General features: G+C 40.4%; 1 protein-coding gene across 12 annotated transcripts in view; it reads left to right on the forward strand.

Annotated features, from left to right (window-relative positions):
• The window catches only part of LOC125763302 (protein bunched, class 2/F/G isoform), a 122,175-nt gene that overhangs the window by 56,302 nt on the left and 50,798 nt on the right, over nt 1-15,075 (forward strand). For 4 of the 12 annotated variants that reach the window (XM_049426279.1, XM_049426252.1, XM_049426259.1 and 1 more), the window contains exon 3: nt 13,823-13,870. The exons of the other annotated variants lie outside the window; for them this stretch is intronic. In XM_049426279.1, coding sequence (XP_049282236.1) covers nt 13,823-13,870 — 48 coding nt within the window. The remainder of the gene's footprint in view (nt 1-13,822; nt 13,871-15,075) is intronic. 12 annotated transcript variants of the gene reach the window in all.

The raw sequence follows: 15,075 nt of genomic DNA on the forward strand, positions 1-15,075 counted from the left end.
TCTCTCGAATAGCGATTCAGAGCTGTCAAGTAGAGATTAGTGTTGTACTTATCGAATCAATTAAAAAGAGTCATTCATATGAACCAAGAATTCAGTGAAGATTCATTCAAATCGTGAGCCGACTCCCAAAAGATACATAAATCTTCAAAGATTAATCCTAAAGCGACGGCTTTACCAACGTACAAAACCGGGTAGCCCGAACCTTTCAGGATTATTGAATCTTTAGGGATGATTCATGATTCTACGAGGAATCAGGATTTTACGAGGATTCATGATTTTACGAAGATCTTCCGAATAGCAATTCAGAGTTGTGGAAACTAGTGAGGATGCTTATTGATTCATTTGAAAAGAATGATTTATATGAATCAAGGATTCAGTGAAGAGTCATTCAAATCATGAGCCGACTCCCAACATATTAATCAATTTTCATACATTCAAAGGAGTCCTTAAAGCAGACTTAAATGGAGTGGAGTTCCGACACTATAAGGATTCATGATTCAATGAGAAATCATGAATCTTCAGAACAGAGATTCAGAGTCACTCATTCAGTTCAAAAATTCGTTAAGATTAATGAATCTGAATCCGATCCACCCAACACTAATGGAAACAATTTTCACACGGCAAAACCAACGACCCAGAGAAACTATATCGTATATCTGGTGTTATTTTTTAATGAAGTTGGAAAAAATAATCAATCCGGTTCGAGATGGCAGTTAGCAGGCAGCAATGAACCGTATCAACCGGACCCTTTGCTTTCACTTGTGTCCAAGGAGATTGTGCCTTTTATCATGCACAACACGCGCACGTACGTCGGATGTTAATAAGTGTGATGATAAACGAGTACGGTTCATCTTCCTGGAAAGCTCCCACTGACCGAGTTTTACCTTGGTCAACCTTTTTTTGTTGTTGTTGTTGTTGCGTGTATTACAAATCCGACTCATTCATGCTTCCTTCCACCTGTAGTGAGATGGTTTTCTCATTCTCTCGTTCTTTCTTCCATGCAATTTGATTAATGTGTTTACCATTTCTTCACAATTTCTTCACCTTCTGATGACGTGGCGGACAACACGTTTCGCCTTCCGCCTAAATGAGCAACTGCAGCAACAAGTGCGGATCCGCATGGTCAGACGGTGAGGTTCACACTAAACGATTCCCCCCCTTTTCGATCTCCCCAATTCTCTTCCTTCATCGCAAATGAACCGTTTGCAATTAATCGCGAAACTGATTTGCGATGCATTATGAGTTCCCGGTGTCTGCGTCTACGTTGCTTTCCTTCCTCTAACGGGTGGTGGAAACCATTTTTAATCCTACCCCCCTTTTCCGGTCGGTATCGGTTTTGTTAACCCAGCCCAGATAGGACAGTTTCTATGGTATTTTCCGTCTGGTTTTTTTTTGTTTTCTATTTTATTTTTACACTTTCTCCTTCGGCTCCACTCACAAACACAAATCCGGCCGGACAAATTCAGGATGAAGGGGGCTTGATGCGCATTTTACTTCATTTTTTCTTCTTCTTGCTCTCCTGCTTAGTGTGTCACTAAAGCAGAGCGGCTGTGGCCTGTTTCGCCTTCATCATCATCATCATCTTTATTATCAGTGTCGGGTTGCAATCTCCCTATATTGGTGCCGCTACATCAACCGGTTTCGTACTGGTTCGTGTTAGTTCTTGTTTTTTCCTCCTCTTTGGGCCAAAGTCACTTCAAAGTGTGGTGGAAACTTTTTCTTTGAATGAGCAGAAATTAAAGTGTAAATAGCAAAGACAGACACGCACAAGGATGAGCCTAATGATAGGGGCTTAGAAATTCGCTTTCCCTCTCTCGGGTCAGTCCTCCAAAACGAGTTCTTATTGGAAGAAGAAATATTTAAAAAATAACTAAAATAATAACATCACCTATATCACATCTTCTAATAAAATTTATTTAATAGTGTCGAAATTCAGCACAAAAATATTTCCTTTTTCTTCGGTTCACGTGGATGACGTACCAATTATCCGTTCGATTTTTGTTGCACGCGTTTTGCCCACATTCGGAAGGGAAACGTGTGACCCTGGCGCGTGGCTCACCTTTTTAAAATAAACCTTGGCGTACTTCCTTCTCTCAATAGTTGTCCCTCAAGAAAAAAAAGCCGCTTAAGAAAGAAGAGAACCAAAAAAAACGAAACGAAACCACAGACACGCAAAACCTTCGCAATTTAAATCCGCGCACCCGCGTGCACCATCGCAATGTCGTCCGAACAGGGGGTTTATACCGCTTCGTTATATTCTTAATCGTTTTCCTTCCTTGTACGTTTGATTTGTTTCCTTTTTTTTGGTTTCTCCTTCCTTTCAATCCGTTTTGCACTTGTTTTCGATTTGCAAAAATTAAGAAAGAAAAACTACCTCGAAACAATAGAGCCCCCCCCCCGTGCAGGGGGGGGGACAAATATCGTCTCGGAAGCAAAGTATCAAAATGTGGAATGATTCACCGCATTCGATCATGATTATGGCATTTCGGGTGGTATGCGTGTGTGTGGTGATCCTTTACGGTAGCAAACGCATTAGCCTAATGGGCCGCTGAGACCAAACACGGGCGGGAGGTTTCGTTTCTTTTATTAGTTTTTTGTTGTTGTTGTTGCTTCCTTTTCGCAAACATTTCGCTAATCTGATGGAATCATTTTTGTCATTGAGTTAATAAAGGTTGGGTACAAATGGGAAGGGGGGGAGGGGGGGGGGGGGTGACGAGTAGGGGATTGGTTAGTTTCTAATTATTAAATAGCTTCTACCAGCGTTCGAAAAGTTATCGTATCTAAATATCTACATTTACCATTAATATGTGCAGACTAAAACCACAAAGGAAAAGGTTCAGCTCAAGGTCGGCACATTGGTTTGCTAGTTGCGAAATGCATTTGTGTTAGTGGCATGCTTGTGTCATTCACTGTCAAAACTTATAGCAAATAAAATGTACGTCAAAATATTATAGCAAAAATGTTTAGTGTTGCATGAAACTGTTTTTGATTCCTTAATGAATCTTTGCACTAAATGAATCTGATTCATGAGCATGAATGACTCTAAATCTTTATTCTGAAGATCTTTTTGGGAGGTCGAGTGATAGTGTTTGCTATGCGGAAGAATCTTGAGTCCTCCGAAATTCATGAATCCTCGGAGAATCATAAATCCCCTATGATTGAATAATCCCCACAGGTTCAGGCAACTCGGAGTTGTATGTGGGTAAGTCGCTTTAGTATGAATCTTTGAGGATTTATGTATCTTTTGGGAGTCGGCTCATGATTTGAATGACTTTTCACTGAATCTTTGATTCATATGAATCATTCTTTTCAAATGATTCAATAAGTACAACACTAGTTTCCTCTTCACAACTCTGAATCTTGAATCCTCGTAAAATCCTGAATTCCCGTAGAATCATGAATCCTTGGAGAATCATGAATCCCTAAAGATTTAATAATCCTCACAGGTTGTATGTGGATAAAGCCCTCGTTTTAGGATGAATTTCTGCTGATTCATGAATCTTTTGGAAGTCGACTCTTGATTAGGTTAAACTGGAGAGTCATATGAATGACTGAAGATTCATGATTCACTGAAGATTCGTATGAATCACTCTTTTTATAAGATTCATGAGGCACGGCACTAGTTTCCATTTGACAGCTCTGAATCACTATTCAGAAGATTCATGAGTCGTCCTAGATTCATGAATCCCCGAAGACTCAATAATCCTCACAGGTTGGGGCAACTCGGTGTTGTATGTGGGTAAAGCCGTCTCTTTTGGATGACGCTCTGAGGATATATGTATCTTTTGGAAGTCGACTCATGATTTTAATGACTTTTCACTGAAGATTCATATGAATCACTCTTTCCATAAGATTCATTAAGCACGGCACTAGCTTGATTGAATCATTCCTTTGGTTTGTAATTTCATCATACAGAAAAAAAACATCTTGCTAAAAGTTAATTTTTCCTCATTTCTTTCGAGCTACACGTAAGAAGCGTTGTTTTTTCTTCCTTCATTCCGTTTGCGTACGTGTGCACATTGCATTTCGGGCTAACTTTCATTTGATTGCTTTGTTTCATTTACCGCCACCTTTTCGGGATGGTAATGCACCCTGATGGCCCTGCAAGCATGCGCATCAAAACGTCATCACACTTTTCCATCGCTACCACGAAGGTGGATTGTGGGGAGGGGTTTTTTTTTGTTTCTCTTCTTCTTGTAGCGTGTAATTATTTTCCCCGCTCTTTAACCTCCAGCGTGACAGTGTAAGGGTTAGCTTTCTTGTGCCGGTAGTTTTAAAGTAACACAAAAAAAGGAAAAGGGCACAGCATGAAGAGAGAAAAAAAACGCGCCAACATGGGCTTTACTTCGTCTTTTTCGTGTCAGCTGTTGCGATGCGCTCGCTTCATTCGTGTAGCCAATGGTGAACCTGGGAAGCTTCATGCAAAACAAGCAAGCGCGGAAGGGATGAAACGAAAGAAAAACCAGTGAGAGTGATGTGGCTGTGGTGTGAACATGGTAGACCCGTATTACATTTGATCTTGATGTGTCTTCGCCAGCTTGCGCGAGGTTAGTATGTTAATTATTCACCACCGTGTGCGACCTTTGAAGCAGCGGGGAAAAAAGGTTAGCAGCGAGCGCACTGCTGTACCGGTGTCTCTGTTACTGCCCTGCTTCGGTTTGTTTTGCTTCGTGTAAGTCACTGAAAGCCGTCCCCGAACGAGGGCTCTGGCCAATTGCTGACTTGTTGTCGTTCGATGTATTTTCCCCTGGTAACGGGTTGATGTTTCTGGTGCTGCTGCTGCAAGATACAGAGATATTGTGAAAGTGTCGTGGTGGCTTTTCAACTTGCAATATGAGAAGTCATCTGTACCTGATCCAGGACGCAGTCCCGAAAAGGGGCTGTGTGGGTGGAGAGTTTTGTTTATTTTGCTTTTGTTATATTATCGTGTGCGCTATCGGCATGTTGTGATTGTTGCTTATTATTTTTTTCATCTGTCACTCGGCGGCTCGGTGCGTTCTGTTATCGCTAAGCCGCGGAAGTAATGCGATACCCTTTGCTCTTCGTGCGCACATTTCATGATTCAGCGAAATGTGGTTTGCGGCTGCTGAAGTGTTAATAAAACGCACCGTCAACGGGGTTTGCTGTTATTATACAACGGGTGGGGGGGAACATTGTTAATGAATGACGTTTTGTTGTGTGTGATGTGAGTTACCAGTGCTAGATTTGAATGTGAAGAATAATATCCTGATGTAGAAAGTTTGCTTTTTGATGTAGTTTTAATTAGCAGATGATGTCACGGTACTGTCACGCAGGATTTGAAGAATTCCGAAAGGCAATTCGTCGGCCTTCAGAATAGCAAAGCCCAAAGACATCAACGGAATAGTAGTCGAATGGATTAAAAATGGAGATGTAGCACTAGAATGCATATATTGGAATGGTGAATCGGTACCTTGTGATTGAACTCTTGATATCATTTCCCTCTTATGCTAGAGTTCAACTCTATAAGATATTTCTCTCTAACACTACAAGATCCCATTAGTCGAAGAGATAGTTGGGTAAATATGAGAGGGGATCATCCACTGATGAGATCTCCACAATGAGGCAGATCTTGAAGAAGGTGGTGGAGCAACAGGTTCACTTCTTACATCTCTTCATAGAGTTCCAGGCCGTACGACACACTGAACTCTTGTGGAATCTCCCAGAGAGATCCTATCTCTCATATCTCGCAGGACTCCTTTGTTATTATCAAGAGTCTGCGCCAAAGAGATGGACTAGCTTGTCTACTCTTCAATCTAGCGCCAGAGAGGGTCATAAGCGACATCCGAGAGGAGGAATCTTCGGAGACCATCTTCTATACGTTAATCCAGATCCTGGCTGATGACTTAGACATTGTAGGTTTACGGCTCTCTTAAGTAGTTTAAGCTCATCACCAAGCAGTCGATAGAAAATCTCGAGTTAGGGATCAACGAAGCAAAAACCTAATTGAAGGTGACACCACCAACGGTTCTGCACACAATTCTTCACTTACACAGGGGTGGCGTACTGATAGATGACCGAACTTTTGAAGTCGTCCAAAACTTCATCTATCTTGGGACAAATTTCTCCACCGGGTTTGTATAGAACCTATATAGTTCCAGCTCTCACGCTTGTTCTCACGCTTCTGAGACATGAATTTTATCCAAAATTGTCGAGTTCTTGAGGAAGATGCTCCAGAAGGATTTTTGACTTCGTATGTCTGGACGAACAATTGAGGAGCCTTTATAATGAGGAACTCTAGAAGAGTTGTACGATGATCTTGTTATCGTCTCCCAAGATCTTAATAATTAGGCTCTAGTTGGTTGGTCATGTCATGCAAATGGCACCGGACAACCTAATCCACATGGACAGAGGAGACTTGATAGGTCCAAACGGAAATGGAGCGAAGGGGTTAATTCACCCGACCAGGAAGGCTAGGATAATGCCGTCCCTGAGCAGTTTAGAGGACGCCTATAGCAGGCCAAGACCGATTAATAAGTAAGCTAGAGTAAACGCAAGAGTTTAACTTGAAGGCTGCTCGCATGTTGATTCTTAAGGCGAGTTAAAGCTGTTTATTAACCATCTTAAAACAAGCGGTTATTGAAGGTAAAATTAAAACAATTTTTTAACAAAAATACAATAAAATTGAGATGTGACTTTCAGAATGCTCTACTATAGCAATATATAGTATTTCATGCGCAAAATGAGCAGAAAATAAAACTTCTGGCTGTAAACCGTAGTAAAATTATTGAATTTCTTCACACGACGTATGTTATTTTTGTGCTTTTGCAATACTTAATTTGATTGAATAATATCGGCAAATTATTCACCCCACCCTCGCATTGAAATTGTTCGTATCCTTTCGCAAAACACCGAACGTTCGTTGCATTCAAACACAAAAAAACCGTAATCGGGCAGTCTCTGTCTGTCGCTGGAGCATTACATTATACTCATCCACTTTTCGGGGCGAACAACCACGCAACGAGTGATCGTTTTTCCATCCATTTTCACGCGCGCACGCACATGTGTTGTGTACGTGGATAAAATGAACAATAACATCGGTTTTGTGACAATAGTCGAACGAAGGGGATCGAGAGATGGAGAGAGAGAAGCAAACTCGTGTAGTCAAACTTAATAGCCATAACCGGAAGCCGTCCATTGGTCGGGGGCCAGTAGCGTTTGTGTGCGTCTTGGAAGACGCAACGATGCGGTCGCGTCACCGTGTCGATGCCGCTGGTAATGTTAATTGCATCCGACGCCCCGAATACAGCAGCATTCGTCCGGCGTGCGCGCGCGCCCGCGAGATTGTTCTGGGCGGCCGTTCCACCATTGCGCAATCGCAAACTCGGCTGTTCAGGGGAGGAGAAAAATCCGGAGACGGTTGGGGAGGCGAAACAAAACAACAACAAAAAATCAACAAACCAAAGATGATCGGCGGGCGGGGGGTGGGGTGGAAGGAGGATGCACGCGAGACGGTGATCGTTACGTGATAAGACGCGATTTGGAGGTTGTTTGGTTGTTGCGATTTGTGGTCCAAGGAGAGTTTCACGTAATGATGGTTTCATTTCCTTCCCTGCCCGTCGGCGTCCTGCCCGTCCGCATGCCGTGACGTTGATCTTCATCGCAACCGGTGGGCCTCAAGATTACAAACGCGCTGGTCAAATAAATCGTTTACCGTAACATAAGCAAGCATGATGCATATAAATAATTATCTCACCACACCACTTATGCTCTGACGCTTGTTTAGCCTTGCATGGTGGTATGCTTGTTGTTATTTTTTTTTTCTTTTTATTTCATCAAACCACGCACAAGAGAATGAGAAAGAAAAATTGTTGCATTTAAAACAAAAAAGATATATCCACCTTACATGAACCAAAAAAAAATTGATGCATTTTATGTTACGCGCTCGCGAGCATTAATGTCGCTCTTGTCACACCTCATGAATGTATCTGCGTCCACTAGCGCAATACAGCGAGTGTGGTGTTAAAAGTTTCCGCTAATTTTTCACTTTTCATTTCGTCACCGCACTGTGTCAAATGTTGCTTAAGTACGCAAAAGCGTAGGAAAAATTTTCGTTTTCTTTTTGGTTGAAGTTATATTATGTGTTTTGTTTTTTTTGAAGGGTAACTTTATCTCTTGCTTGGAAACAGCAATGCTTCGTTTTTTTCTAGTTTTTGTAGCCTGTGTTGCATGTGATAATGGTGGGAACTCCGTAGTGGATGCATGAATCCACTCCGACTCCGACTTATAAAAATCGGATTCAATTCCCAGAAAAATCTGAAGTTTCCTCTGGAGTTCCGGATTACTCCAGAAGTGGACTTCGAAGTATTCTGGAATAATTCGGAGTTGATTCCGGAATAATTCAGAGTAGACTTCTTAGTACTCCGGGGTACTCCGGAGTTGACTTCGAATTACTGCGGAGTTGACTCCGAATTACTCCGAAGGTGACTCCGAATTACTCCTGAGTTGACTTCGAATTACCCCGGAGATGACTCCGAATTACCCCGAAAGTGACTCCGAATTACTCCGGAGTTGACTTCGGGTAACTCCGGAGTTGTCTCCGAAATACTCCGTAGTTGTCTCCGATTTACTTCTGAGTTGACTTCGAATTACCCCGGAGATGACTCCGAATTACTCTGAAGGTGACTCCGAATTACTCCTGAGTTGACTTCGGGTTACTCCGGAGTTGTCTCCGAATTACTCCGAAAGTGACTCCGAATTACCCCGGAGTTGACTCCGAATTACTCCGAAAGTGACTTCGAATTACTCCGGAATTGTCTCCGAATTACTCCGCAGGGGACTCCGAATTACTCCTGAGTTGACTTCGAGTTACCTCGGAGTTGTCTCCGAATTACTCCGAAGGGGACTCCGAATTACTCCGGAGTTGTCTCCGAATTTCTCCGAAGTTGTCTCCGAATTTCTCCGAAGGTGACTCCGAATTACTCCGGAGTTGTCTCCGAAATACTTCGGAGTTGTCTCCGATTTACTCCTGAGTTGTCTCCGAATTACTCTGAAGGTGACTCCGAATTACTCCGGAGTTGACTCAGAATTACTCCGGAGCTGAATCCAGAGTGAATTCCGGAGTAACCTCCGATTTCAACGCCGGATTAAACTTCGGTTGAATGCCACCGGTTGAATGTTTACCAAGGGCTGGTGGTGTATGTGATAAACGGCGCCGGTCCACACGGCAGAGCCGGTGATCAAATCCCATCTGGACCGTCCCTCCGTAGCAAGAACTGACTCTTCGGCTACTCGATAAAAATAAGTCTAGTAAGCCAGAAATGACCAACGTGACCTTAGAGATCGTTAAAGCCAACAAGAGAGAGAGAAACCTTGTTTAAAAAAGTTACATCTAACTTGTATTTATCGTGACTTACAAATGTCAAAATCGAAACTTCATTCTTTCTCATTCTCTTATCGAACGTTAAAAGAAACCAGTGACTTATGGCAGATTACCGGTATTACTTTGCAGTATTTTAACAACAATGCTGCAATTTATGTTTGTTTCATTTCGTGCTAATGTTGATGTCGCATGCTCTGGTTGATTTTGTTTTTTTTTTGCTGGAAGGAAGATGGTTACAAATTACTATGATGGTGATGATCACGCTTACTGCAATTGGAAATATGGAGGTTATGTTGATTATATGATGCATTTGTTTTCTTTTCTCGCTGTGAAGAAAAGATTATCAAACGATCGTGTGACGGTCGGCTTTTGTTTAGTTTTTAAACCCAACTTAATGGTTTTGCACACACTCGCAAGCTCGTTCGTGTCACTGCTGATGATGCAGCACGATGCGGAAAACCGAAAAGCGTACGCACGTACGTAAAATCGAAAATCGAAACGAAACAAAAAAGGAAAACAGAAACAAAAGTGCAATAGGAAAACTCTAAAAAATTTGGCTTATGATTACGGGCCTGTGCCCATTCGTTACAGCGCCGTTGTTTAATTTCCACAACGCATTTGCATTGTATGTGTGCGTACATTAGAGGTGAAAAGGGGGGAGAGGGGAATCTTACCCGGAAATTGAAAAATACCACCAAAATCGGTTCGATTTCAAATTCTCCACAAACCCAATTTCCCGATTTGCCGTGTGTTTTGGGGGAGTTTTGCTTTCTCTATTCCTTCCTTCACACAAACGTGTTCGAAAAAAAAAGTTATTAAAGTTGTTTTTTCCTTTCGGTTATTACATTGCGAAAGTTACGAAAACTTGTATCGCTAAATCGCTAAAGTGTGGTTGAAAATAAAATTAATCACTTTTGCCCCATGTATCCACTCTGCAATGGTGCTAAGCTTATTGATTTGTTCAGCCATATATCTTCCCATCTTTGCGCATCGGATCGGAAAAAAATACATATATATTTCTACCGTTCTTTTTTCGTCATGGTCGCGTGGCGATGAGGTATGCGAAAATGGTTTACCATCGATTAATTAATCAACTTTATGGATGGTCCTTCGCGGGTGCGTGCATCCGCTTTTGGGGACATATTGTTACGTGGGAGTTACCACACCCTTGCACTGAACATTCCTATCCATTGCACCGAAAGAAGAGGGAACTATAGACCGACCGGAGTGGGAGAGAAAGAGCGAGAAAAAGCTATGAAGTGTTTGTCAAGAATTAAAGTTGGTCGGTGTACGTATTTGGCGAGAAATCGGAAACCTAGCGCGGTTGGAATAGACATCCAATCGATGGCTAATTTGGAATGTGATATCAAAGTTTTGGAGTCGTTATTGTAAATATGCTACTGGATATACTGCACACAGTCAAAAGTACCGGTGGCCATAAAAAATGTTGCCATAATAATGATTTTTTTAAATATTTGAATTTCTTTTAGTTAATATTATTTATTTTAACTTAATATCCTTTTCATTTATGTATTTTTTATTTTTATGTATTATTTTTATTTATTTTTTTATGGTATTAAAAAATCAAATTTTGTTTTAAGATTTTTTCTCTCTTTTTTTTGTTTGTTTTCACCTTTGTTTTAACTTGTCTTCAATGTTTTCGTTTTTAATGTTTGAATGATTTGTTTTGTTTTATTTTCTTCTATATTTTGCCAATCTTTTAATAATTCATTCAACTAGTGCAGATGTGTCTGTGACCTATTTATCGATTTTGTATTTTAGTTTCCAACACTTTCTCCCCATTCTTTTTTGTTTTGTTTTTTACCCTTTCTCCCATGCTTGCTTGACATTCGTAGGGTAATTTTGTGGTGCCATCATGCTCGTAACTTCTTCCCTGTTTTTTTTTCTTCCTGCAAGGTTATGTTCTGAACGTTAGGGAGAAAATATCAAAGGGTCAAGAACGAAATTGCACTGTGTAGGTGTGCCTCTAGCCACATGCAAGAAAGCTTTCCGGAAGCTACGTTTTTCTTTCCCCCGGTCTTTTCGTTACATTCCTCAACGGGTGAAGCACGTGCTGTTCCTGTTTTGTGTGGATTAATATTACACATGCACGCGATCAACGGAATAACAAAAAAAAGAAGCTTCCAGCCCTTTACGACATAAATGAACCACACCCCAAACGAGAAGAAAAACCAATTGGGGTAATTTTTTTGCAATAGAAAAACAAAAGACACCTGTGTGTGTGTGCGAAATGACACACAGGAAAGCGAAAAATCACAATCGGAAAAATATGAAATTAGGGGAGGAATAGTTTGTGTTCGTTTCGGAAGTTGAAAAGCGTGAAGAAATGTTTGAAGTACAACAAAAAAAAAATTGAAATGAAAAAGCAGGTCAACCTTTTGTATGCTACCGGCGGCAACCATTTTCCATGGCACGGTGTGCAACATGCTGCCCTTTTTGCACCTGCACCAACGAAATAAACGCCTAACGGAGGTTAGAGGGCGTGTTGGAAAGTTCCGGACGCATGAAATATTGGTTGTTTGATTTTTTTTTCTTCGGAGGTTCCTCGTCTGCTTACTCGTGTGTGTCACTCGTTTCTTGAGTACCTTGCGTAGAAATTGCAGCCGCAAACTGATTTGGGGGGCGAAAGGGGGAAAATTTGGGTTTTTTGGAAGTTGGAGAAAAAAAGCGGGGGAAAACGAATGCATGCTCTAAAAATTTTCACGCCTCCGGTCATGGTCGTCTGATGAAAGTCGTGTGATTGCGTTACTTCGTTTTGTTGATTTTTTTTCTTTTCAAGGTTAGGATACCTACTCATGAAGAAGGAATTGTTACCTTTAAGTGTGAAGTTTGATCGAGCACAATTGAGAGAAAACGTGACATTTTGTGTTTTAAGTATCGAGCAAAGAAAAAACAGAAGAGTTTTCAGAGTTAGAATTTCGGATAATGTTGTTAGTGGCGCTTTTGCAGTAGTGAGCACGTAATCGTAATGGTAAACGCTAAAGCAACGTAATGGTCACGTTAGTAAGTTCTGTAAGTAAAGGAGATAACGTATCTAACACGTTTGTTGCATATGTCATCCATTAGCCAAAAAAAAATAACTGTCAAATTTGACAGTTTTGACAAAAACACTGACAAAATCGAATGAAAAAAAGTTGACAAAAATTTATATGTAAACAAAACCTCAAAAAAGAGAAAAATAATTGTTAAAAACATTTTGTGCATCTTTCGCATATTAAATTTCGTAAGGGAATATTAGATAAAAAAAATATTATATAAAATATTACATATAATATAATAAAGGAATATTAGATGAAAAGATTATCTAAATGTTCTTTCTCTCATGTTTTTTTTCCTTTCCTTTTTTTTCCTCCACCTTGCCGGTGAATGCTTCTTTTAACTTCACCGAGTGACGATCACTAATGGGGGTTGGTCGCTTTTACAATCGTGTGTCGATTGAAGTCTTCCGTCCCAATAGGTGGTAGCCTGCCTTTATCTCTCTCTTTCTCTCCCCAGTGCTTTCTCTGGTTGCTTGTTTTTTTTCTGTACGTTCACTCGCTGTTCGAGCTTACCGGTAGCACCAGTGGAAAGCTCGAAATTTATTGTAAAGTCGAAATAAAATCCGACCTTAATAATGGTGATCAATAACATGAGAGCGGGTGGTAATGGGTGGCGCTTTACGTTTAGAAATATTAAAGGAAAGAAAAGGAAACTAGTGAAAGAGAGAAAGAGAGAGAGATGAATGCAGGAAGAGATGAAATATTGCTTGCGTAATAAATAATCTCCTTTCGTTTGAAATTGATTTAAAATTAGAAACAAATTGCCAACTACCTTTGGCAGAAATTTTTTAAGTAATGATTGAGCGGTTGAAAGATGCCAAAAACAGCAAAAAATAGAGAAGAAAACAAAATCCTTCCAAGCATAACGTAACGAAGGAAGGATAGAAGCTATATTAAATATCAAATTGATTGTTAAGATTATTATTTCTGTTTATAAATTGTCCTTTCCATGTTTTCCTTTCACTTCTTCGTTTTTTTATTCTCTATTTACCGTCGCGTTACATTTCTCCTCCGATTTCAATCGATTAATCGATCATTAGCCTTGATCGATTCTGGATCAGCGTGTGTCTACATTGTATGTTACAATCAATTCTCCACCGTTTCTATCATCTACTGCAGCTAATAAAACGGAAAAAAAGAAAACAAAGTTTTGTTTTCGCTTCCCAGGCAGCTTTGCAGGGGGTCTTTCTTACATTCCTTTAAGGTTTGGCAGACAATTTCGGGTGATTATGATTTCAGTTTCATCGCCCAACCGATCGATCGATCGGTTTGTCAGATTTTTCTGCTTTTGTAAAAGCCGCTTCGGATATGACAGAAAAGAGGAAGAAGAAGAAAATCTCCAACCCTCCCCCCCCTCGCCAAGTGTGGGCATTCCTTTCTAATCACGTCTTTTCTAAACCTTCGTTTTCTCTTCTCTTTGCAGGTGAGTGTACTGGATGTATTCGAGGTGCTGGAAGACGACCGCTCGCGGGTAAATACCGATCTAATCGAATTAATTTATGCCACAAATCGCGCATGGCAAAAAGGGTAGCAAAAAAAAGCGAGGAAAAGGGGTTTTCCAAAAAAAAAAAATCGAGTATACGACGATGCATGGTGCTTCCGTTTCGTGGGTTTTCGGTTGTTGTCTCACTGTGCCGTCACTACGTAGCGGTGTGTTGAGAGGCTAAACGTGTGGAACGTTTGTTTCCGCTGTTCCGCCAAAAAAGCGAAAAGAAAAAGTCGGAAGCACAACGATATTTATGGCTGTACTTTCACGCTACCGATTTAAAGATGGTGTTATGAAGGTGTGCTGTATGAATATGTTTAAATTTTATTTATCAATTACTTCGAAACTTTTTGGCCTTTCTCCTCTACTGGAAAAGTATGACACTTCATAAGGTGATTTATTTTTTATTAATTATTCAAACATAAATGTTTTGTACATTATCAATCAAAAAAGAACTTTTTTTTTGTTTTGTAATTTAATTTTGTAAAATAATTTAATTTTTGACCAAAATGTGTTATTTGTTCGCCCACTGTGCGCACTAGACAAGCACGACCAATAATAATAAACTTTTATCCAAATATGCAACTAGGAAGCGTGCGAGAAAATAGTATTTGTATTATAATTCGTCCTACCTGTTGTTGCAGAGTTGGTTTTTTTGGTTCTCCTCATGTGATTCATCATCCCGAAAAAAAATCCCTCTCCAGGGCACGAAACATTGCTTCGAAAAAGTGCTCAAGCACAAGCTGATTGCTGCAAAAGCAAACATGATAGCAGTTCGAAACGTGCCGATTGTGTATTAAGCGATTAAAAGTCGGTTAAAAACAAATAGGTGCAAAAATTTAAAAAAAAAGGAAGCAACAAGTGTTTAACAATTTGTATTTTTATTTAATCCGCTCGAGAGATAAAGCATCTAAAAATTTTCAAAATGTATTGATGTTTATTTTTTCATACAAAATTCACGCTTTTGTAGTAATATTTTATGCACTACAACATGTTTATTGTTAGGCTTTCAAAGTGAAACAATTTTCTTTTCGGAGATAAAGTTTCACACCCGCAGCCAAACAGCCGCTGTCGCTTGGTTTGCGTTCCATTGCGTTAAATTGTGTGCCACTAATTGAAAACACTTTACGACAACGCGCGAGCACCCTCCATACCATAATGCTGGCGGCAGAAAAGATGAGATATATTCA

This window comes from Anopheles funestus, chromosome X (assembly GCF_943734845.2).
Source record: "Anopheles funestus chromosome X, idAnoFuneDA-416_04, whole genome shotgun sequence".
Taxonomy (NCBI): Eukaryota; Metazoa; Arthropoda; class Insecta; order Diptera; family Culicidae; genus Anopheles; species Anopheles funestus.